Source organism: Trypanosoma cruzi, genomic scaffold, assembly GCF_000209065.1.
Source record: "Trypanosoma cruzi strain CL Brener 1047053517123 genomic scaffold, whole genome shotgun sequence".
Lineage (NCBI taxonomy): Eukaryota > Euglenozoa > Kinetoplastea > Trypanosomatida > Trypanosomatidae > Trypanosoma > Trypanosoma cruzi.
In genome coordinates this window covers 106857-129596 of record NW_001849559.1, presented here as the reverse complement: position 1 = coordinate 129596, position 22740 = coordinate 106857, and the positions used below count along the sequence as shown (strand labels likewise).

The 22740-nt window shown below is 45.6% G+C and overlaps 7 protein-coding genes across 7 annotated transcripts, besides 55 other annotated features; all 7 read left to right on the top strand.

The window, feature by feature from the left end:
- Positions 1 to 2491: part of a sequence feature (areas merged during assembly that could not be assigned to a particular haplotype. This can correspond to areas where the two haplotypes were merged or to regions with more than two copies in the genome that were merged during assembly.) that runs on past the window's edge.
- Positions 295 to 1728, top strand: Tc00.1047053507093.240 (hypothetical protein, conserved; the record flags this gene model as incomplete). Its single annotated transcript, XM_815459.1, has 1 exon — positions 295 to 1728. One exon carries the CDS (start codon positions 295 to 297, stop codon positions 1726 to 1728), a length of 1434 nt encoding a protein of 477 aa, XP_820552.1.
- Positions 1785 to 1857: a sequence feature (CT-rich).
- On the top strand, positions 2163 to 2663 carry Tc00.1047053507093.229 (U-rich RNA-binding protein UBP-2; the record flags this gene model as incomplete). The annotated part of the gene is made up of 1 exon (XM_815442.1): positions 2163 to 2663. The coding sequence occupies one exon, from the start codon at positions 2163 to 2165 to the stop codon at positions 2661 to 2663; it is 501 nt and encodes a 166-aa protein (XP_820535.1).
- Positions 2492 to 3127: a sequence feature (heterozygous, Esmeraldo-like haplotype).
- Positions 2728 to 2784: a sequence feature (A-rich).
- Positions 2949 to 2989: a microsatellite.
- Positions 2994 to 3071: a sequence feature (T-rich).
- Positions 3083 to 3126: a sequence feature (A-rich).
- Positions 3128 to 3486: a sequence feature (haploid, non-Esmeraldo-like haplotype).
- Positions 3159 to 3213: a microsatellite.
- Positions 3223 to 3271: a sequence feature (T-rich).
- Positions 3294 to 3366: a sequence feature (T-rich).
- Positions 3487 to 4052: a sequence feature (heterozygous, non-Esmeraldo-like haplotype).
- Positions 3744 to 3821: a sequence feature (A-rich).
- Positions 3937 to 4035: a sequence feature (T-rich).
- Positions 4053 to 4161: a sequence feature (haploid, non-Esmeraldo-like haplotype).
- Positions 4076 to 4170: a sequence feature (T-rich).
- Positions 4162 to 5191: a sequence feature (haploid, Esmeraldo-like haplotype).
- Positions 4171 to 4195: a microsatellite.
- Positions 4196 to 4311: a sequence feature (T-rich).
- Positions 4398 to 4426: a microsatellite.
- Positions 4694 to 4726: a microsatellite.
- Positions 4786 to 4810: a microsatellite.
- Positions 4931 to 4971: a microsatellite.
- Positions 5192 to 5461: a sequence feature (areas merged during assembly that could not be assigned to a particular haplotype. This can correspond to areas where the two haplotypes were merged or to regions with more than two copies in the genome that were merged during assembly.).
- Positions 5283 to 5304: a microsatellite.
- Positions 5390 to 5411: a microsatellite.
- Positions 5462 to 7270: a sequence feature (areas merged during assembly that could not be assigned to a particular haplotype. This can correspond to areas where the two haplotypes were merged or to regions with more than two copies in the genome that were merged during assembly.).
- Positions 5546 to 5598: a microsatellite.
- Positions 5692 to 5737: a microsatellite.
- Positions 6041 to 6118: a microsatellite.
- Positions 6272 to 6336: a sequence feature (A-rich).
- Positions 6797 to 6821: a microsatellite.
- Positions 6977 to 7013: a microsatellite.
- Positions 7012 to 7094: a sequence feature (A-rich).
- Positions 7158 to 7179: a microsatellite.
- Positions 7228 to 7271: a microsatellite.
- Positions 7271 to 8044: a sequence feature (areas merged during assembly that could not be assigned to a particular haplotype. This can correspond to areas where the two haplotypes were merged or to regions with more than two copies in the genome that were merged during assembly.).
- On the top strand, positions 7284 to 7958 carry Tc00.1047053507093.220 (RNA-binding protein, putative; the record flags this gene model as incomplete). The annotated part of the gene is made up of 1 exon (XM_815458.1): positions 7284 to 7958. The coding sequence occupies one exon, from the start codon at positions 7284 to 7286 to the stop codon at positions 7956 to 7958; it is 675 nt and encodes a 224-aa protein (XP_820551.1).
- Positions 8045 to 16426: a sequence feature (areas merged during assembly that could not be assigned to a particular haplotype. This can correspond to areas where the two haplotypes were merged or to regions with more than two copies in the genome that were merged during assembly.).
- Positions 8104 to 8130: a microsatellite.
- Positions 8261 to 8359: a sequence feature (T-rich).
- Positions 9074 to 9106: a microsatellite.
- Positions 9311 to 9356: a sequence feature (A-rich).
- Positions 9397 to 9441: a microsatellite.
- Positions 9511 to 9530: a microsatellite.
- Positions 10558 to 10580: a microsatellite.
- Positions 10972 to 11008: a sequence feature (AT_rich).
- Positions 11498 to 11525: a microsatellite.
- Positions 12266 to 12335: a sequence feature (A-rich).
- Positions 12375 to 16304, top strand: Tc00.1047053507093.210 (myosin heavy chain, putative; the record flags this gene model as incomplete). Its single annotated transcript, XM_815457.1, has 1 exon — positions 12375 to 16304. One exon carries the CDS (start codon positions 12375 to 12377, stop codon positions 16302 to 16304), a length of 3930 nt encoding a protein of 1309 aa, XP_820550.1.
- Positions 16398 to 16464: a microsatellite.
- Positions 16427 to 17121: a sequence feature (areas merged during assembly that could not be assigned to a particular haplotype. This can correspond to areas where the two haplotypes were merged or to regions with more than two copies in the genome that were merged during assembly.).
- Positions 16901 to 19966, top strand: Tc00.1047053507093.200 (hypothetical protein, conserved; the record flags this gene model as incomplete). Its single annotated transcript, XM_815456.1, has 1 exon — positions 16901 to 19966. The coding sequence occupies one exon, from the start codon at positions 16901 to 16903 to the stop codon at positions 19964 to 19966; it is 3066 nt and encodes a 1021-aa protein (XP_820549.1).
- Positions 17122 to 19124: a sequence feature (areas merged during assembly that could not be assigned to a particular haplotype. This can correspond to areas where the two haplotypes were merged or to regions with more than two copies in the genome that were merged during assembly.).
- Positions 19125 to 19336: a sequence feature (areas merged during assembly that could not be assigned to a particular haplotype. This can correspond to areas where the two haplotypes were merged or to regions with more than two copies in the genome that were merged during assembly.).
- Positions 19337 to 22740: part of a sequence feature (areas merged during assembly that could not be assigned to a particular haplotype. This can correspond to areas where the two haplotypes were merged or to regions with more than two copies in the genome that were merged during assembly.) that runs on past the window's edge.
- Positions 20272 to 20296: a microsatellite.
- Positions 20407 to 20451: a microsatellite.
- Positions 20576 to 21100, top strand: Tc00.1047053507093.190 (hypothetical protein, conserved; the record flags this gene model as incomplete). The annotated part of the gene is made up of 1 exon (XM_815455.1): positions 20576 to 21100. One exon carries the CDS (start codon positions 20576 to 20578, stop codon positions 21098 to 21100), a length of 525 nt encoding a protein of 174 aa, XP_820548.1.
- Positions 21314 to 22456, top strand: Tc00.1047053507093.184 (hypothetical protein, conserved; the record flags this gene model as incomplete). The annotated part of the gene is made up of 1 exon (XM_815438.1): positions 21314 to 22456. The coding sequence occupies one exon, from the start codon at positions 21314 to 21316 to the stop codon at positions 22454 to 22456; it is 1143 nt and encodes a 380-aa protein (XP_820531.1).

Below are 22740 nucleotides of genomic sequence, written 5' to 3'. Positions count from 1 at the left end.
TTTCCGGGTCTCTGTTATTTTGTGCGGCCGTTCTTTTTTTTTTTCTTTGCTTTGTCGTGCATTGTGTCGGGCGCGATCAGGCCTCTCTGCTGCGTTGTAATAGGCGGGTCTTTTCCCCCCCCTTTTTTTTTTCCTGTCCTTGTCTTTCAATGCGGTGCACCGACACCTGGTTGATGAGGCGGGGCGTGAAGTGTGTGTGGCATCTTTGTGCGAGGGGGGTGGAGGCCCGCGATTTGTCGAACGGGAGACGGGAGGGCGTGGGGGACGAAGAAAAGGGGGGAAAACGTTCTCGCCATGGTCCGGGGTAGGAGCAATACCCCTGGTAAGAAGCCGGAGAGTGGCCGAGGTGCAGGTACTCGCATTGCTTTGGACAAAGCTCTTTTCTCTGTGGTCTCGGCTGCTGGTTGTGACGCCATTCACTCACCGGATGATGCAGCGGCTCTGCTCTGTAGACTTGTCCCGTCCACACCGCAGAAAGAGGGCGGAAATGGCGCAGCAAAAAACGTTGCGCTTGATGTGGAGGTGCTCATCTTGGACGCGGTGGAGATTGTATTGGCGGCATACAACGAATTCACTGCCTCTTCCACCAAGGAAGGAGAAGCGGCGTCCAAATCTCTTTTGATGCGTGCATCTTTGACGAATCTTCGCAGCCTTGCGACGCTTCTTTCACATCGGCCACCGTTTTCTCCTCCGGTGTTGGCTGCGCTTTTTCAGCTCACGATCCTGGTGGTGAAGCACGCCCCACTTCAGGCGCTTGATGAAGAGGGGTGCCGTATGCTTTTGTGTCTTCTGGAGCTTCTTGGATGCCTGCCACGAGGCGTTGAGACCGCTGGAACGCCAAGCATTCAGCGTGTTGCCCGTATTACGGCACGAAATGTCATGCGCCGTGTGGGCCCTCGTCTCTGTCCGTCAGCCTTTCCCGCGTCAGTGGAGGCGAGCGGAAAGGTCGCAAAGAGTACCGTTTTGCGAGAAATATTGGAGCGTGACATTATTCCCTGGGTGGAGAGACATCTTTTGCCGCTTCATGCTGTCACAGGAGCCGCAGCGCAGGCAGACCTGAAAGAGGACCGCCGTCTCGCACTTTCGCTACTCGACTTTATGCTGCTTGGCGACGGTGATGCATGCAGTCCTATGAGCAGCCAACGGATTTCAATGTATTACCTTGCCGATACTGTCGCCTCACTTCTCGAAGAGGAAGATGAGGGAGGCATCGACGGTCCTGACAGAGAGGTGGCACTTGCATTTCTGCATCGGGTTGGCCGTACGCTTTCAAACCCGGCTACGGCCTCATTGGTGTCCACGTCACGTGAGGGTGGAACGCATGAGGGATGTGTTCAATCACCACCGCTCCGGGTGCGAGACGTTAGAGAATTTTTGAGCGCGAAGGACGCGGCGTACGTTGCGGAATTTACCCAATTGTATGAACGCATTGAAGAGGAGCAGGAGAACCAGGCTATCCTCCAGTGGCAACTCGGGGAACTGACAAAGGAGCATGAGAGAGTACAAATGGAGATACAGGAGGGCATTCTTCATTCATTTAATGCGGATGAAGGGAATACATCAGTTTGTACGTTAATGAAGGGCGATTCCACGCATAACACAACCTCGGCAGCGGCTTCTTCGTCTTTGGGAGAACGGGCGCGAAATATCCTGAGTTTTCTTCGACCGGTGGAGGACACTACTATAGCTCTACATGAGGAGCAAAAACGACGCCGGGGCCTTTTTTAATTCTACAAAAATAGAGGAGGCTTCGTACAGAAAATGGAATAAACAAACGTACGCACAGACACAGAGACAGAGAGTGAGAGAGAGTGAGAGTGTAAGAGACGAAGGAAGAGGAACAAACATGGAGACAGATGAATTTGGGGTGATATGACCATTGCTAGGATATTCTGTATGCTTATGCATTACATATGTAGTGGGCCTGCCTTGTGAGTGCTATCCTTACCGTCTAAATTGGAAGACACATTTATGCCTTTTCTTCTTAACTTCTTTTATTTTGTCTTTCCCTCTTATAAGGCTACCTCTTTGGGTAAATTAGATCATTTGAGCACTCTCTACTTCAAACTAGAAAGAGAAAGCGGCAGGAAACATATAAAGAAAGGGAATAACCAAGCAAGAAGGAGAAAAAACACCAAGAAGAAAAAATATTGTCTTTCATTATGTCTCAACAGATGCAATACTACGCTCCTCAACAACAGTTGCAGCAAGCGCCGGCGCAGATGAACCCCGAGCCCGATCTGTTGCGCAACCTCATGGTGAACTACATTCCGACGACAGTGGATGAGGTGCAACTTCGTCAACTGTTTGAACGCTATGGACCCATTGAGTCGGTTAAAATTGTTGCTGACCGCGAGACACGCCAGAGCCGTGGCTATGGATTTGTGAAGTTTCAGAGCGGTTCGAGTGCCCAACAGGCCATTGCAGGACTGAATGGATTCAATATCCTCAACAAGCGGTTGAAGGTAGCGCTGGCGGCCAGTGGTCACCAGCGAAACCGTAACGGCGTAAGCACTGGGTTCGGAGCCTACAGTGGGTATGGCGGTTACGGTGGCTACGGCGCATACCCTTCCGCTGCGAACCCGTACGCGCAGCAGCAGATGATGACGATGCAGCATCCGTATATGATGACACAGTCTGTGCCGTCGGTGCCGCGTCAGTAGGTTCTCTCTGCTCTTTGGTGTGTGTGTCTGTTTGTGTGAGAGGGGGGATATATAGTATGATGGCTTTTTTTACTTCTCTCTCTCTTTTTTTTTTTTTTTTTCTTCTTCTTCTTATTTATTTATGTGTGTCGTGTTGTTTTCCACTTTTTTTTGTTTGTTTGTTTTTGTGAGCACTCAGGCAACAAATGTATAGAGAAGGGGCGAAGGCAGCGTGGCAACAAAGCCGGTGGACCCCGTTCCTCCTCCCCCTTCCATCTCGCAATGAAATGAATGACAACTGGGAGGAAAAAAAAAAGAAAAAAAAGAGAGAAAAAAAAAAAAAGAAATGGTGAACAGAAAAGGGGAGACGAGGGGGTGGGAAAAAAAAAAAAAAAATAAGGGAATAGAAACGAAAAGAATAAAAAAAGAGGAAGACCTCCTTTTTTCTCCTTTTTTTCTCCTTTTTTTTTTTTTTTTTTTTCTTCTCGAAGAGAGGGAGAGGGAGGGAGGCACACCGAAAAGAAAACGAAAAAGAAAAGAAAAAAAAAGAAAACGGGAGAGAAAAAGAAAGTGAGCACCCAAATAATAATAATAAATAATAAATAAATAAAAGTAAAAAAAAAAGAAAAGGAGGGAGGGAGGTGGAAAGTGAAAATAGAAGAAAAAAAAGAAAAACAAGAAACAAAGAAAACAACAACGGAAGGAGAGAAAAAAAAAAAAAAAAGGAGGAGGCGTTTAGGCTACACGGGAGGATTCTCTGCGGGGAGAGAAGGATGGTGTGATGAGGATGAGGAGGTTTTTTACCGCAGGCCATTGCAAATGGCCTCAAGTTTGGCAGTGGCCAGCGAAACCGTAACGGCGTAAGCACTGGGTTTGGAGCCTACGGTGGGTATGGCGGTTACGGTGGTACGGCGCATACCCTTCCGCTGCGAACCCGTACGCGCAGCAGCAGATGATGACGATGCAGCATCCGTATATGATGACACAGTCTGTGCCGTCGGTGCCGCGTCAGTAGGTTCTCTCTGCTCTTTGGTGTGTGTATGTCTGTTTGTGTGAGAGGGGATATATAGTATGATGGCTTTTTTTACTTACCTCTCTCTCTTTTTTTTTTTTTTTTTTTCTTATTTATTTATGTGTGTCGTTTTTTTTTTTTTTTTCACTTTTTTTTTGTTTGTTTTTGTGAGCACTCAGGCAACAAATGTATAGAGAAGGGGCCAAGGCAGCGTGGCAACAAAGCTGGTGGACCCCGTTCCTCCTCCCCCTTCCATCTCGCAATGAAATGAATGACGACTGGGAAGAAAAAAAAAAAGAAAAGAAATGGTGAACAGCAAAGGGGAGACGAGGGGGTGGGGGTAAAAAATAAGGGAATAGAAACGAAAAGAATAAAAAAAGAGGAAGACCTCCTTTTTTTTTTTCCTTTTTTTTTCTTCTCGGAGAGAGGGGGAGGGAGGGAGGCACACCGAGAAGAAAAAGAAAAAAAAAAGAAAACGGGAGAGGAAAAGAAAATGAGCACCCAAATAATAATAATAATAAATAATAAATAAATAAATAAAAGTAAAAAAAAAAAAAAAATGGAAGGAAGGGAGGTGGGAAGTGAAAATAGAAGGAAAAAAAGGGAAACAAAAAACAAAGAAAACAACAACGGAAGGAGAAGAAAAAAAAGGAGGAGGCGTTTAGGCTACACGGGAGGATTCTCTGCGGGGAGAGAAGGATGGCGTGATGAGGATGAGGAGGTTTTTTACTTCTCACTCTCTCTTTTTTTTTTTTTTTTCTTCTTTTTTTTTACTATATATTTATATCTTTGTTGGAGATAATGTTGTGGGAAGAGGCGGAGTGATGGGCAGCCAGAAGGGAGGGCGCAAACTGTACCTGCGGCGAGTGGAGCGGCATTTTATGAGGCGTTGACAAATTTTTTTTTTTCCCTTGCTTCTCTTCGTTATGAATATAATTATATGGTTTTTTTTTGTTTTTTCTTGGTTTTCTCCGCCTCCCACACCCCCCACTGTGCCTTTCCCGCACAATTATTGCCCAGCGCACGATGATGCCTAGGCCTACCACCGCCACTACTACTACTACTACTACTATACTGTTTACACCACCAGCAATTTTTTAAGTGGCCCATCCGTCATTTACGACATATCGATTTCTTTTTTTTTTTTTTTTTTCTTGTCTGTTTTGGTTGTTGCTACTCGTTACGTTGTCTGATTGTGTGCATTTGTGCGTTTTCTCACTCATTGCGCCCACCGGCGAGGTATCGGACACGTCAAAAAGAAGGGAAAAAAAAAGTTTTATTGTTACTATTATTACTATTATTATTATTATTATTATTCTCCTGTTTATGCAGGAATGAGGCAATGGTATATATATATTTATATATACATGTAGTCACGGGCGAGATGCAGGAAAGGGGGCCATTCAAACTGGCGGAGTAGCAAATACGAATAGACTCTTCCATAATTCCTGCCCCTCTGAGAACATGCGGCAGAGAAGATCAACGTTGAAATCATTAATGAAGAAGACTTGAAGGAATAAAAAGAGAGAAGGCGAGAGCGAATGTACCTCGCGTGGAGCGGCATTTTATGAGGCGTTGACAAATTTTTTTTTTTTCTTGGTTCTCTTCGTTATGAATATAATTATATGTTTTATTTTATTTTATTTTATTGGCTTTCTCCGCCTCCCACACCCCCCACTGTGCCTTTCCCGCACAATTATTGCCCAGCGCACGCCTGGGCCTACCCCGCCGCCCCACTACTACTACTACTACTACTATACTGTTTATTTTTACGATTTTTTTTTTTTTTTGAGGGGTTTCACTGGCGGTAACAAATACGAATAACTCTTCCTCTCCTGCCCCTCCATGCGGCAAAATAAAGTTGAAACCCTTAATGAAGAAAACTTGAAGGAAGAAAAAGAGAGAAGCAAAAAAAAAAAAAAAAAAAAAAAAAAAAAAGAAAAAGAGAGGGTGAGAAGTGGAAGTAGAAAACAAAATATATTTTTAAGAATGAAAGAGTAGTCAAAAACTAACTAAATAAATAAATAAATACATAACAAGAAAAGAAAAGAAAAGAAAAGAAAAGAAGAAAAAAAAAAAAAAACACGGTAAAAGGAAGGAATTATTTTGTGTTTCATTTTTTCCGTTACATATTTTCCCCTATCCTTTCTTTGCTTTTGTTTTGTCGGTTTATTTGTGTCTATTTTATGGCGGCCCACTGGCCGTGGTATGCTTTCTGGCTCTGTACTGTTTCTCTGCGGAATGGTGAGAGAGAGGCGAGCAAGGCTCCACTGAGTGAGTGGCGCGAAGGTCAAAGATGCCATGAGGAAAGGGAAACGAGCATTGGGGGGTCGATGGATAGATTTTGTAAAGAGAAACGAGAATTAAGATGGATAAAAATGTACCGAAAAAAAAAAAAAAAAAAAAACAAGGCAAAAAAAAAAAAAAAACAACAAGAACCAAAAAAAAAGCAAAAAAAAAAAAAGAGGGGAGGAGGGGGGGAAGACAGTGGGGTGAGTTGATGAAAGGAGTCAGAAGAAGGACATATTTATATATGCATGCATACACACGTGCGACATGGCCTGTGTGTGAGTATGTGTGATTAATGAGATTCAAAATCTACCGCATGTTTTGGGTGTTTATTTTTATATCATCCTTTTTTTTTTTTGTCCTGTTCCTCATTTTATTTTATTTCATTTTCTTCCCACTGCTTTTGAGAAAGTGAGACCATCACTTCTCCCTCCGTGTCTTGTTTTATGCGTACGCATGCCACTTTTTTGCCAACGAGGAATTCCCATGCACACGCCATAAACAGATAATCTTGTGCGAGCACACATACACATGCACACCCACACCCACACATGGAGGAGCAACGAGGAAATCAAGAAAAACATGGATTGTTTGTAAAGGAAGAGGAGGGGGAAAATCAAAAAGGACAGAAAAAGAAGCACGAAAAACGACATGGAAGGCAATCATATTGCCCTGTCAAGTGCGTACCCACACCACATCCACAGACGCGGGCAGACGGGCACTTTATATCGATGATGGCTGAGACAAATGGAAAGCAAAATGGAAATGGAAGGAGCGGGGGAGGGGAATTACATTTGGTCCTGAATAAGATATTAGTGCCGGACGCGCTAGGGGGGCTGTCCATTGTTTTGGCTTTCTTTTTTTTTTTTTTTTTTTTTCAATTTTTTAAATGCCCACCAAGTTTATCCATTGTCTTGTTTCCCACATGCTGCTGTTTCCTCGCAAGAGTATTATTTAACGTTGTTTTTGTTGTTTTTGTTTTCTGGTGTGTTTTATTTGTGTGTGTCTCTGTGTGTGTGTTTTGGTGTTTTTCTATTATTATTATTATTATTATTATTATCATTATTGTTTTTTTTTTTTTTTTTTCTTCTTCTTTCATTATCTTTTGTTTTTCTTTTTGTTGTTGCTTTTGCTGTTTTTTTTTTTTTTTTCCTTGTATTGTGTTGTACGTGTACTTGCCTCACATCTGTTTTCTTACCTTTTCTTCCCCCCACTTTTTTTTTTTTTTTTTTTTTTCACCCCCAATCAAATGCATATGCACATGTATACAAGAGTTTAGGTTGGTTTTTTTTTTTTTTTTTTTATTTGTTTGTGTTTTTTTTTTGTTTGAATTGTGGGAAATGAGCCAAATTCCGTTGGTTTCACAGTACGATCCGTACGGCCAGACTGCCCAACTACAGCAGCTGCAGCAGCAGCAACAACAACATATTCCGCCGGCGCAGATGAACCCCGAGCCCGATGTGCTGCGCAACCTCATGGTGAACTACATTCCGACGACAGTGGATGAGGTGCAACTGCGTCAACTGTTTGAACGCTATGGACCCATTGAGTCGGTTAAAATTGTTTGTGACCGCGAGACACGCCAGAGCCGTGGCTATGGATTTGTGAAGTTTCAGAGCGGTTCGAGTGCCCAACAGGCCATTGCAGGACTGAATGGATTCAATATCCTCAACAAGCGGTTGAAGGTAGCGCTGGCGGCCAGTGGTCACCAGCGCCCGGGGATTGCCGGAGCAGTCGGAGACGGCAACGGATATCTTGGCGCGTACGGTGGCTACGGCGCATACCCTTCCGCTGCGAACCCGTACGCGCAGCAGCAGATGATGGCAATGTATCAGCAGTACATGATGCAAGCACCGCAGCAGACGCCCCATCAAGGCCAACAACAACAGATGCCGCTGCCTTCCCACCCGCAGCAACAGTCACCCCCGCAGCAGCAACAGCAGTCTCCGTCCTCCCCGCAGCAACAGCCGCAGTCGCAGCAGCAAAGTCAAGCTGCCCGTCCTGTTCGAAGGTAAGACGGCTTGTGGAACGCGAATGCTGACGGAGAGAGTACGGACGCCGGTACGCGTTGTGATGGACATGCGACTCGCGTTTGCAACGTTCTTTTTCTTCGCACTGGGGGGAGTCGAGAGGCCGCAGTGACTTATAAAATTGATTGAGAAGAAAAAAAAAAAAAAAAAAGGAAAACGAAGAGAGGGCAATGAAGGGATCGGCACAAGAAAAACGAAAGCAGGGGAATATTAAGTAAAAAGGAAAAGACAAGTAAAGAAAAGGGATTAAAAATGGAGGAAAAATGGTCCGTTAGGTCCGTCAAGTTAGAACAACAACAAAAACAGAAAGACAAGAAAAAGAAAGAAAACGGACTAAAAAAAAAAAAAAAAACGAAGAATGACGAAAAGAAACAGTGAAGAAATAATTTTGAAAATTATGAGGAGAGCTGAAGCTCCTTTTTGTGGGTCGTTATATGCACGAATCTCTTGTAATATAAGCACAGGAGGAAAATGAAGGATGCCCAAATATAAGAGAGGAAAAGAAACAAGAAAGAGAAATAAGGCTCTGCGATGAAAGGATAGCGGAAGAAGTTAGGAAGGCTGCATTTGTCTCAGAGAACACCACCCGTATGCACTGCTTCTGATACATCTTATAGTTTGCCCATAGGTTACGGAGGGAACCCCGATAGATGTGTATGAGCGTGAAACCAAATGGAAATACATCTCACCCAATCATTGAAGGCGTTGTGGGGAATACCAGCTGTTCTGGGGAGCGGAAGAGTTTTTTTTTTTTTTTTCTTTGCTCTTCAACTGTGTGTGTGTGTCTTGCATTCTCTCCAAATAAGTTGAGGTGCGACAAAGAGATGTTGGTTTTATGTCTTTTTTTTTTTTCGTTTTTTGTATCACGCTGTTGGCAGAGGCAATAATGATGTTGAAAGAATTAAGAGAGGGCAAATTTCATTAATGGTGAAGATTACTGTTGTTGGGTGGGTGGGGGTGGTGTATTTGTTTTCTCTGTTCCCCTTATTTTGTGGGAGTGTGTGTGTGTGCTGAGTGGGCGAAGCTTTGGGGAGGAAAAGTACGAGGGACAGCGTGGGGGTCGGGGCTGCGGGTATGGCGGCTGACGCTTGTGCCACTGTAAAAAAAAAAAAAAGATAAAAAAGAAAAAAAAACCCTTTTTGGTGGGTGTTCTTTGAATCTCTGTTTCACATCCATTTGTTTGTGGACTTCCTTGTGCCTTCCCTCCGATTTTGGTGCGTTTTTCAACAATCAGCAGGGTAGCAGACAAAATTGAAAGGGATGCATTGAGGATCTTTTTTTTTTTTTTCTTACGCTGTGTTTTGAGCTTACATTACCGTTTTTGTGTTCTATTTTGATTTTTTTTTTTTGTATTTTGTATTTTCTCCTTTTTTTTTTCTTTTTGGTGTGCGTGCTTCTACCTTTGGCTCTGCGTTGGGATTGCTTTTTCTTTTTTTTTTTTTTTTTTTTCTTTTTTTTCTGTTTGTTTCTGTTCGTCTCTGTTGACATGAGGTTTGAGAAATATCCTCACCGTGAACAATTTGATTGGCACCCATCCATTTATTTATTTATTTATTTTGGAGGGAAAATAAAAGTTGACGAGGTGTGGTGGCGGGTTTTTAAACCAAACAGTGGGCATATATGGAGGTATGCGGCCGTAGATGGGCATCTCCGCGTGGGTCACACTATTTATTTGTGTCTGTGGGCGATTTGTATGTGCCTGTTGCTTGCGATTGATGGTAATTCCCCTTTATTATTTCACTTTTGATCTCGTGTTAGTGACCTGATGCCGTCATTGCAGTCTTTTTATTTTTATTTTTTCTCGGGCTTGTTCCTTTCTCACGGTTAGTGGTGCTGATTTTTGCATCCCCTTTCCTTCCCGCCCAGTGCTGCACCTGTTTCGTCGCTTTCCGCCCATGGACCATTATTTATGGCGACGGGGTCGCTATGTTTTTTCTTTTCTTTTTTTCCCATGGAGAGTGAGGGGGTGGGCGAACAGGCGGGAAAAGGCTGAGGAGCGGGTGGGGGCGGAGTCGGGCCATTGGCTGCGGAACGGCACACACGTGCCTTTTTTTGTGTTTTTTTTTTTTTTCGTTTGTTTGATTGATCCTTCCACATGTCGACTGTCACGAATTCCCCTCCCGTGAGCTCCACGAAACAAGACGACGGTGAAGTGTGGAGGAGGATGAGGAGGGCATTCGAAGAGAGTAAAAAAGAAATAAAAAATAAAAAAGGAGGGAGAGCGGCGGGGTTCAGTCAAAGGAATGGGAAGAAGTGAGGCTCGTGTTGACCACATTATTCTGCAATGAAGTGAGAAGACAGAGAATGATGGGTGGGTGAGGGAGTGAAATATCCACGTGGCGGGGAACCGAGAGACACCGGCGCAACGAGTGTTCAATAATACGAGAGGGCGGGGTTATTAACAAACGAAGGAAAAGCCAGAGGACAGACAGGCAGACATATGCGCCGAGTTAATTTCCTGCGACGAATTGCAGACAAACAGCGAAGTTGATGCATGCTTACAAGCACATTACATAATCAACTGCCAACAGCCGCATAGAAAAGTGGAACGCACGCTCTACTACAAAATAAGTAAAAAAGAAAGGAGAGAGAGAGAGAGAGAGAGAGCAATGGAGTGAGAAGGAGAGGGCGCAACGGCGAGTGAAGGAAGAAAAAGGGGAGACGCAAAACAACAATAACAAAAAAAAAAAAAGGGGTGGGGGACGGAGACAAATGCCTGATGAAAAGAAGAACATTATCCCCTGAAAGTAAAAGAAGCAAATAAATAACTTGTAATTGAAGGGGCTGTCTCTACTTGTTTACTCTTGAAATTTGTGTTCGCGCGACGTCGTGAAGGCTTGGACGTGGGAGACGACTGCGTGGGACGTAGTGGTGAGCAAACCGGATGCACGCAACGACATTTAAAAAAAGAAAAATGCTGGTTAGAAAAACATGTTATCTTTTTTCTCCTGAGGGTCCCTTTGCCTGCGCATGTTGCTGCTGAGTAGGAGCAGTAGTGAAAAAAAATCAAAAATAAAAATAAATAAATAAATAAAGGGCTGCTCGCGCGCCCATACACGCACACCCGCACGCGCATTTACGCTCACGTGCATGCGGAAGAGGAAGAGAGAAAAGAGAAATGGGGGTGATGTGTCTGGGGACGATGCGCAGCCATTGACGAAGCAAATGAGATTGGATGAACAACTGCCCTTTGTAATGCGAAGGGGCGTTGTGATCCTTGTTTTTTTGCACCATGTGGTGGATTGCACCAGACCCAAATTACCCTCAGATCATTATGTTATGGTAGAAGCTTAGTCGTACTTTAACCCCATGATAGATGAGGCTTCACTGGGTGCTTGAAAAGCGAAAAAAAAAAAAAATCTGAAAAGTAAATGGGATTGCTGAACCATTAATATGTCTTCTTTTCTTTTTTTTTTTTCAGTTGTTTCTGTTTCTCTTGGTAAATTCTTTTAGACTTGCTGTCTTATTTCTGGTAGACGCCGCTACAGGGGATAGAAAAAAAAAAAAGGATATGTTGTAGTAATTATATATATATATTTATATATATATATAAAGCACCAGGTGCCGCAATGATATTCTTATGACGTTCTAATCATTGTGTCATGCAGTCGACCTTGACGGTGGAGACACCGCTCTTTTACTGTTTTCCGTCTGGTGGACGCCGGCAACTGAAAACGGCATGGCGCGACACGGAAAGAAGATATCGTCATAGTTTTGAAGCGGCGTGACGGAGGAAGAGAGCAGAAGAAAAAAAAAAAAAAGAGGCGGAGGAACTCATGCCTCAATGTGAGAATTGGGACAAATATTCTTTGGATTTTATTGACTTCTCCGTGGAGTTATCCGGGCGATAATTACAATTCATATGGGAGGCGGTGGGGTTCAGTCGCCAGACGAGATTGAACCACACGGTGATGTTTTTTTTTTTTTTTTTGGAGGAGGGCTCGTTGAAAGAGGAATCATTTTGCGGAAGGCGACAGGGGCAGCAGTGAATGAGAAGAGACGGCTTACTACGCATCAACTCCTTCGTCTCTTGTCTGAGAGAAGTGAAGCAACTTGACGCATCGCTTTTTTTTTCTTTTGGATGTGGCGTCTTTCACGGCCCGATGGAACCGCCAGAAACGTTGCGCGGGATTTATCTTTTTTGTGTGTGAGCCCGTGTGTCTGTATCTCATGCATGCGTATTCCTTTCAACGTCCTTCCATTTTAACAGCCCATTTATTTTTGTTTTAACATCTTTGTTTCGTGTATTTTGTTTTCATCTCTTTTTGTTGGACTTTAGAGGAGTGTAAGTGTTTTTTTTTATTTTTTTATTATTTAGTTTTGTATCTTTTTATCGTTGCGTTTTTTGGTTTTCGCTTTTTTGTGCACATCTCTCCGTGGCAGGAGGTGGTGGGGCTGACGATGCGTAATGGTGGGCGGGCGGGTTCGGTGACGTACATCTCGTCATCCAGCGACGATGATGACAGTAATAACCGAGAATGCCACGACAACGTCGTGTGCGGAGGCGAGTCACAGGAAACACGGCACTCAACGTCTCGAAGAGATGAAGTAGGAGCTGGAGAGCCTCCCCAATCAACAAACAAGCCACGGACGAGTGTGATCTCTGGGGACACGAAAAATACATCTTCTTCCTTGGCAAGTAAAGAGTCGGTCACAGTGCAATTGCAAACGCCCTTCATGCGTACTGAATGGGGCCCTGGAACGCAGGTTCTTTTTCTGCCGGGTCCAGTACTCCCTTCAGAGGCTGCATCAGCCACGGCGTGGGAATTGGGGAGGGTTGTTGAATTCTCGCCGACTGCCACCACCGGTAAGAGGGCCGGTGAGAAGACCAAAGAAATCAGCGATGGCGTTGTTATTGTAGAACGGGTTGGCCGAGGGGGAGCTTTGGATGGGAGTCGTATCCAGGTTAATTTGAAATGCATGCGACGTTACAGTTATGAAGGCTCACCATTAGACCTCAATGATTTTTCTACATTAACTGAGCCGAGCGATGCTGTTTTGTTGTATGCTTTGCAACAACGATATTTTGGTGGGCTACACTACACTTTTACCGGCCGGGTCTTGTTGGCATTAAATCCGTACCAGCGCACGGTTTATCCTCCTCATGCCCCCCATCCAAAGGACATAGTGGAGTCAGTTAAAGAAGCCCTTTGTGCGGTGAAAAGCTGCTCAACGAAGGGAGAAAGTGAGGGTAATGAATTTGGTTTAGAATCAGATGTGGATGCCGTGGAGCCCCCGTGTCCAGTGGCTCTTGTCGTGACAGGCGACAGCGGGGCGGGTAAGACGGAAACCGCGAAATTTGTTCTTCACCATCTTCTTGGTCAGATGGCGTTTGACAAGGAAAGTGATTTTTCTTCTTCTTATGAAGTTACTGCGTCGCAGCGGACCATATGTGGACGCATGTTGCATGTTCTTGACGCAGCGAATTGTCTTCTTGAGTCTTTTGGGAACGCTTTGACGCCTCTTAATGACAACTCTTCCCGGTTTGCGAAATGTGTCACGACTTATTTAAACCCGCGCACTGGAGAAGGAGTTGGTGCCAAAGTTGAGTGCTATCTATTGGAGGTGTCACGCTTATTGGCTCGTGTACCGGGTGAGTCGACTTTTCACATTTTCAGCATGCTGTTTGACGGAAGGTACGGCTTAACACCCGAGGAGCGAAATAGCTTTGACACGTGGGACCCGATTCTCTTCCGTGCTATGCATTCTGGCTCGAACGAACTTTGTCTCAGCTTTCCACCGTACACACTCTTTCAGTTTCGTGTGGCACTGAGGTCGGTTGGATTTAGCGATGATAAGGTGGCGATGGTTTTGCAGGTTCTGTGTGGCATTCTCTATCTCCTGAATATCGAATTTACAGCTCGTGATATGTTTGCCCCCGCTTCTGTCTCTCCCGCGTCGATGTCTGCATTGGAAAAGGCGTCAAATCTACTGGGATTTTCTTTTACAGAGGACCACCGCTCTTTGGAGACGCTTTTAACGACGGTACGGCTTGGAACCGATCTCCGGGAGTTGCACTGTGGGGCGGCTGAGGTGGCTCGAGACTCCACCGCGAAATATCTTTACGAGTCGCTTTTTCAGTACATCTTGCGCCACATAAATGAAGCGCTTCTTCCATCAAACACTGCAATGGAAACTGTTTGCGCTGAGTTTACAATTCTGGACATTTTTGGATTTGAATTCAAGGATGAGAAGTGTGGCAACAACGATCTGGAGCAGTTATTGATCAACTACACGAACGAGACTTTGCAGCGTTTGTACGAGGAGACCACATTTGATAGTTTGCTCGCTGAGGCAGCGCAAGAGGGTGTTGATATTGATTGGCCATCCGAATGGAATCAGGAGCGTGTTCCCACGCTTGAACTCCTGGTACAACGTCCTCGAGGAGTGTTGAACATCATTAACGACGACAGTGTTCTCGCTCAGCGGTCCCGTCAGGAAGGTGGTGCCAACTTAGCCGCATTATTGACTTCACTACAAAAGTCTTTTCCTGGTTTGATACGGCCACACCGATCAAGTCCCTCCAAAGTATCTCTCCAACACTTCTGTGCCACTGTGGTTTATGACACCAGCAATATGTCATCAAAGAATCGAATCTCCACAGCGGCGGAGTCAACGTGCGCTGCAAGCAGTAATGAATTTGTTCAAGAGATTTGTGGTGCCTTTTTGGCGAGTTCCACAGCAGAGGGTTACATGCCTCTTGTGGGTAATAACACGAAGGGAGCAACTCCAAGATCACACGCCACCACCATTATTGCACAGTTTCGCTCTCAGATAGAATTACTTATGACGAGGCTAAAGGCCTCCAATATCTTCTGGATTAGATGCATTAAACCAAATAGAAATAAAAGTCCGCATGAATTTGACTCAGAACTTGTCTTTTCGCAATTAAAGTACGGTGCTATTTTGCGTTCTGTCATGCTGTTTGGGCAGGGGTACTGTCACAGCCTAAAATATAAATTGCTTGTGAAAAAATATCTTTTCCTTGCAGTGCGAGGCTATTGCTGTGATGCCTTTCAGCACGGTATCTTCAGGAAACACCTTGATTTCTCTGGTTCACGAGGTGAAGAAGGAAAACCACCTTTACGCCGTCCCTATTCCGATAAACAAACACGACTAAAACATGGTACGGCTTTTAATGCTGCCGTCTACAGTGCACGGTTTCGAGAGGCTTGTGTGTTAGCGACGGAGTTTGTCCCGTGCTGTATGGATGGTGCGTTGTTGCTTGGAAGCAGCAAAGTGTTTCTACGCTCGAGCACACTCCGGGCGCTGTTGGCACTGGGCAAATTGGCAAAGGAGGAGGCATCCCAATGGATAGGAAGAGTTGGGCGTGGCTTTATGGAGCGAAGATCTTTGGCGGTTGCACGGCTTCAATACATGAATGAGAAACGTCTGGCCGGCATCAGAGAGCGCATAGCAGCAGAATTGCCACAACGTGAGGCTCTGGAGCGAGAACGAGAGGCGTTGCTGGCGCGGGCTTCTGAGGGGCGTGCGGAGCATTTGGCTTTCTTGTCACGCCAGGCGATGAGGTCTTCGAAGCGTGTTGAGCGAAGTTGGAAGGAGACGATGAATTTGCTGACTTCAGAGCTTACCAAGGCAATTGGGGAGATGACTGCGTTTGACAAGGCACGAATGGAGAAGGAGAAGGAGGTCCGGGAGGAGGCAGCGATGCGGGAATCCTGCAGGAGACGAATAAAGTACAATATGAGTCGTGAGAAGTTGAGGCGCGAGGTCAAACATCACCATCTGATTGAAACACAGCGTGAAAAGACACGAAAAGATGAGGTGACCCGCCGCAGCCGAGCGGATATCGACGCAGAGCGTGAGAAGGTTATACGCGAGGAGATCGTCAAGGCCCGTCAGCTGCAGCTGAGAGTGGAACAAGAGGTGCTGGTGGAACAGCGCAGGCGGGCGCTTTTGTCAAGGGAGCGGCAGGAAGCCAGGCAAGTACGGCTTCATTTGGGCAAGCAGCAAAGACGTATAGCCGATCGAGTACGTTTGAAGGAAGAAGTTAGGCAGCGGCGTCAGGCCTCGCAACTTTATTTGCCGTCACGATCTTTTCCTTCTCCGGAAATTTCAAGTTTGGGCTTTGGGGGTGTGGAGAAGACTGCAACGGATGTGACCGTTGAAGACTTTGCAGCGCTTGGGCTGGTGAAGACCCCTCTATCAGGAGGAACTCGAAGAAAATTGTATGCTTCACAGTCTCTTCCCACTCAACGAGAGTTGAATTCAAGCACCACTGTGGACGATCGCGACCCGGAATTGGAATGGATTGTTCAGAAAGACATGATGACACTCTGGGAGTCCCTGCAAGACGGGTTGAACACCTGAGCTTCTTACTCACTCTCTCAGAATTTCTCTTTCTTTATGTTTCTATGTGTGGCTGGACCTGTCGAGTGACAAAGGGGGACATTGCCGACCCCCTATATATATATATATATATATATATATATATATATATATATATATATATATATATATATATATATATGACACATCCTTTTAGTTTTATTGATTTTTTTCTTCTTTGCGTGATGTGTTTCCTTGAGGAAAGCAGCATATGGCATTTCGCAACTCTGCAATACTGCCTTTTTTTGTTTTTGTTTTTGATTTCTCTTCTCTGCTCATGGGATTACACAGTCCTTCACAAAGAAAGTGCATATAGAACAGAGCGGGAGGGAGGCGGATTGGCGCTGCAGTCGGAGGGACGCCATCGACACGGTCCCATGGTGTTTTAGTCATCGCATTATTATTGTTTTTTCATTTGTAGAGTGGGGGGTGTCTTACGACCTTTACTTTCCGCAGCGTGCCTTGTTGCATTAACGAGCAACACCGTTAACGAGGCAAAAAGAAAAACAGAAGGTTTTCCAAAACCAAGGGAAAGGGAGAAAAAATATAAAAGAGAGCGAGTTACGGTAATTTAACAAATGCTGCGTGATTTCCATGCAGTTATCTTGTTCAGTCTCCTTGTGTGGTTGGCGGGTGACGTAGGTGTCGTGTATGGATCCACGAAATGTGATCCTGTGGAGGGGTATTATTTGCCAAATGGTGAGGACTATCGTGGGCATTTAAACTTTACGGAGATGGGGATTCCATGCCAGAAATGGAATGAACAGCAACCCCATCGTCATGACACGCATATACCAGACCCCTTGACGGGTGTGGGAAATCATAACTACTGTCGAAATCCAAGTGGGCTTGAACGCCCCGGCTGTTTTACGATGAATCCTTCCATACGGTATCAATTCTGTGACGTGGGGCTCCCTTGTAGGTGGACACCACCAGAGACAGTTCTGCAGTTTGAGCCCTCATCTGGCACGGAACTGCGGGCTGATCAACCTGTTAAAATCACCTGTTACCCACGTCCATGTGAAATCTACTACACATTAGACGGTTCCACACCCACAACATCATCAGGCATTTTATACTTACGACCCATAGTGTTGAGTAGAAACTCAACTGTGAATGCCTTAGCTCTTTTTGCTTCAGAAAAAGCTTTGCAGCGTCAGGCATTTTACTCAATACCTCCACGTCCAACCCCAAGCGGCGCTTACTTTAGTCCTTTACCAAGCGAAGTGTCCCAGGGCCCTGTGTTGCTTTTCCTTAAAGGGTTAAGGGATAATGATAAAGCTCTTATATTCAAAAATGAGGACCTTCGCGGGTTTCCCTACGAGGGTCCGTTTTGGCTAAACGAGAGCACAAATGTGACAGCTGTCATAAATGGAGAGGACCTTGTTCGTGCAAGCTATGTTTTTTTTACAACGGGAGTAATTTTAGAGATGTATCCTGCTTCAGGAAAATACATTGGAGGTGTTTCGTGTCTTGTTTATCAATCGGATCCTCAGGCAAATAACACAATTTCAATAAATGGTTTAAGTTGGCAGCCCCTTAGTGAATTTGTTTTCATTTTAGATACTGTTGGTATCAATGTGGTGGGAGTAAGATCCATATCGTTGGGTGGCGTAATGAATGCTGTTTGGAGGAAATATGAGATTGCTGAGGCTATTCCCCCTGTGCTATTACCGGCACCTGATGTCGTTTACACAGAACCTATTCGTGTGACATGCAAAGATCCAATGGGACGGGCATTAGCTGTCGATAAGAAGGATGGGGAATTGATCTATTCCATCCGGCTTGACATCCCTGGTCGGTTTTCCGTCAACTGCACGTATTTGGACGATCTGCATAATAAACGATCCGCACACGCCGTGTACGAAATTGAGCCCATTCCTCTACCAATGCCGCTCTTGCGACCGGAATGTGGTCGTAGTTTTCCCATGATACCTCTTCTTCTTGTGACAACAATAGTGCCTCCGCCTGACGCGGGGTACGAGAGGGATCCGTGGAGGCTTGGACTCAATGCATCTTCGACTGGTGCCACACTCCAAAAAATTTCGGGCAATGGCTCCTTTCTTCTGAAGCCCACGCAGACAGATGCCATAAATGTGACGGTCACACTGTGCACCCACTCTTCTTCCCCGTTGGAGGCGGACAGCCCAATTTTAATTTGTCGGTATGAAATGCTGCCGCTCGGTTTATCCGTGACCCCGTGGTTCGTGGGTCGCATTGGCTGCGAAAATTGCTCTGGTTCTGTTGATTTGTTGTTGCGGCAGCTTTCAAATTGCCTTTCATTTGGTACGACAGAACTTATTTTTATTCAGACGGTAGGGCCTTTTGTGATGATTCAATTGCAGCGTCTACCGACGTCTCTAAGAATGGAGTACTACACTCGCACCGGGGACTGCCTTTCTGATAAATATTTAACGGATGTTAGAAATGAAACCAGTGGGTCGATACAGTTAGCACGATGGTGGGCTGTGAATAGGACATCGTCGTCGTTGGACTTTGTTACGGGCGCAGGGATAACAATTGTGGTAAAAGGTTGGGGGCTTGACTCGGGCGAATTTCATTTTGTTCGTGAAGAGTTTCCCTGCAATGATATCGGCGTAAGTTATTCCACGAGAAATTCTCTTGATTTATTTTCTTTAAATTTGCTGTTTGTCATCGACACCCCAGGGAGTTACAAGCTTTGTGCATCGCTCAATGATGCCCTGTACGCTGTACCATCCAATGGAACCCTTATCGTGGACTCAAGTCAGTTGCCGGTCCTGCTTCCCGCACCATGTGGTGGCAGCTCGGAGGGCCCTGTAGATGTGGTATTAGAAATGGCATCGCGAGGTGTAAATCCATATCTTTTTATTTCGATCGATAATGGGTTTTGGTACCGTGTGGCAGCTGGCACGGCGGTACACGTTGCCAATTTAACACCGTCCGTCACATATGCAACCTTGGCAATTACTGCAGGCCAACGCAGCGTGGCCTCAGCAGTATGCGTTTTTTACCTTCCCCAGGGAGAGATGCCAAAAAGAGCAACATACAACTGGGCTGTGGCTTTCACGTATGAGGGTAGAAGCAATGTTCTTCTTTCTGTGAATGGCACCTTCTCTGGGAAGAGTCGCGTGGAACTGCGCGCGTATGGACCGCGGAGAGGCCAAGCGAACGGTTCTGTTTCAACAATGAATGAAACGGCGCTTCAGCGGGCTGTCTCAGACATTCCCTTTTTTGTCTCGTTGGGGACGTTTATGGGAACGTTTACGGTGGCGGATACTCTTCTCACGCTTGTTGGCAGTGCGGATGAATACCCGGTTTCCATTGTTGTGTCTGTTGATGGTACTTCCATGGATGCAGAGCCGTTGAGTGTAGCTTTATCACCACTAGCTATTGCCATGCATTCCTGCAAGAATTGTATAAGCGGCTGGTGCTTTCGTGACCAATGCGTCTGTATTGGTGAAAAAAACCACACTGCCTACTTGTGCGTTGAAAACCCCTTATCACCCACGCATCCCGACTCTGCTTCTTCTCGTTTCAAGCTGTTGATGGTGTACTTGCTACTTCTTGCTGCGGTTTTCATTTTTGTGGGGTTTGCCATATATAATGGGACGAAAAGGGGTGCCCCACAACGTGAGAGTGAGGGCGGTTTGGCTAGGCCGTAGAAGCGGCCTTTTGGACAGTGAAGAAGGGAGAATAAAACAGACAGTGAAAGAGTTGGTTCATATTTGTCCGTAGTATGGCGTTGGTGCGAATAGCGGCCTCTAGCTTGGTGCGGGAGAGGCTAAACAAGAGCATAAACCACGAACAAACAACAAAAATAACAAAAAAAAACGTGTCTTGATGGCAGCAGGTGAGTGAGAGTGGCGAACAACGCTCTCACGAAGGCGAAAAGGCTTAATTCCTCATGAGGGGGTGTGAGGGGCTGTATGCTCCTGGAACTATTTTTTTCGAAATCCCAATTTGTATGTTTTTTTTTTTTTTTTTTTTTTTTTGGATGTGCCCTTTCATAAGGCCTTCTACAAAGTTGTGGTGCGCTGCTTTAAATAAACTTGAATATGTTTGTTTGTCCAGGGCTTCATGCTTGATTTGTATGACTCGAATCTTTATTTATTTATTTATTTATGTTATTATTATTTATTTATTTATTATTTGCTGGGGCTACAACATTTTTGTCATTTGTTTTCTTTACTGCCATTTAGAGTGTGAGGGAGGGAGTGGTGCATTTTGCGTGCATTTGCGATATCAGTAGCCTCTCTGTCACCGCGCGCAGCATGCGGGTGCCATCAAGGAGATGGAGGCTTTTCTTGAATTATGTTGTGCGGGGCATTGTGTGGTGGGTGGGAGCTTTCCTGGTTGGACAAATTTATCCGGATTCCGTTAAGATATATGTGATGGTGACAGTGTTGCTTGGAATATTTACTTCTTTGGATTACGGGCCGCGGGAGCAGACGATGGATGTCAATGTGTGTGGTGCTTCAAAATCTAATAGGACAGGGGCCACTGCGAATGGGACGGATGTCGCCGTCGTTAACGATACCGCTGCTGTTGCTGTTGTTAATTATAATGGCGTGGCGGCTTGTCAGGGTGTTTCTGCCGTCGAGAAGCAGCGTGTTGTCTTTGCAGCTTTGAAGGGCATAGGGACGCCACAGGCGCTTCGCGCCATTCAAGATGAGAAGCTCCGCGAAGAAATTATTTGTTCTCCATTGGATGCTTCTTTCTGTTGTTGCGGCAGCGGGAAGCGCTTTGCACGTTGTTGTCGCCTGTTGCAAGAGGAGCTTCGTGGTTGCGGCCTGTAAGTCAACGGCATGAAGCGAGTTATTTGGCACATCTCTCTTTTTTTTTTTTTGTGTGTGTGTGTGTGCGGCATGAATTTCCACATTTCAAGCATCCCTTTACAGTTTGTTTGTGCATTAATCTATTTTTATTTTCCCTCCTTACCTTCTCTGGCTTTTTTTTTTCTTTCTATTCCTTATGCAGCTGTCGTGTGGTGGAACGGATCACCGCTTGACATGTTCCTTCGCAACCTTCTGCAGTTGCATTCACTCCACAGTCGACGGCGGTGGGAGCAGCGTATCGCATCGGTGCTCTCAGAACACGAGGAGAGTAAGGTGGATGACGCGGCACGGCGCTTCGCTCGCATCTACAAGGAGCGCCGTTACACTTCTGTGGAAGAGGCGTTTCCACTGCATGACAAGGCGCGGTGGGTCGGCTTATCAGAACCATCGGGTACATCGCCTGGTGCAAACCGCGCCGTTGCACAGCCGTCCAACCCGCACGTGCTTAAACTGGCCCTTTTGGGACCGCAGAACTCTGGTAAGACATCATTGCTTAATGCACTTTCCTTAAGCCACATTGGGGCCGTGAGTAACCGTAGCGGTAGCACCAAAGACTGGATCAAGGGAGTTGCGACCGTGCATAACACCCAGCTGGTATTGCTTGATACACCAGGCGTAGTCATTATCAACAGTGACAAGGACCGTCGACGGCACGCTGCACCTTCAGCGCGCGCTTGGGATGCGTTGATGGTGACGGAACTTGTCCTCCTTACAATACCTGCAGGTCTTGGGTTTGTTGAACCTGAACAGAAGGCGGTTGCTCGAGAAGTCGTACATCGTGCTTCTCTGCGTAAGATGCCCGTTGTGTTGGTTATTACAATGATGGATAAGGTTCAGACTCCTAAACATCGAGAGTTGTACTTTTCTATGCGCACCGATTTTGAATCCATGTGTTTGCCAATTGCAGCTGTTCATGAAACAAGTGTAAAGGGATGTAGTGGCCTTTTAGAGCTTAAAGACTTCCTTTGCAGGTACGCCAAACCAGGGGAATGGGAATTCTTTCGCAACGAGGCAACCGATGCCACCACTGTCGACCGGCTCTCGGAATTGCTGCGTCAATGCTTCTTTGAAGTCTTGCCGCATGAGATTCCACATCAGATGCGCCATCGCATCATTGGATGGACCAAAAAGGACTCTGGTACTACTGAAGTCATAACAGAGGTTTTTTTTGATCGTCCTGCTTACATGTTTATCTTTTATTCTAAGCTGGAGGCAATCTGTTATAGGGCACAGCGTGTTGTGGAACGCGAGTTGAAGGGACGGTATCGATTTGTGTTCCAAGCTTTTATTGCGCCGGGCGGAGTTTCCTCCAGATGACGCCTGCGTAGCAATGAGGACAGTTGCCTGAGATTGTCTCACGCGCCTTTTTTTTTGGAATGAAAGAGGAATGTAGTGTTCACGGATTTTCTCGTTTGTCTGGCCTACACCGATCTTGTTTTTGAGGTTGATTTACCCCCTTTCTCCCCTTTTATTTTCGATTTTATGGTATCCTCTTTTTGCTTGTGTGTTGAGACCTTGGCGGAGGCGAGGCGTTGTTGTGACCTCTGCAGCCCATTTATAAAAAAGGGGCCCCTTTTTTTTTTTTTACGGTTTTTGAATTC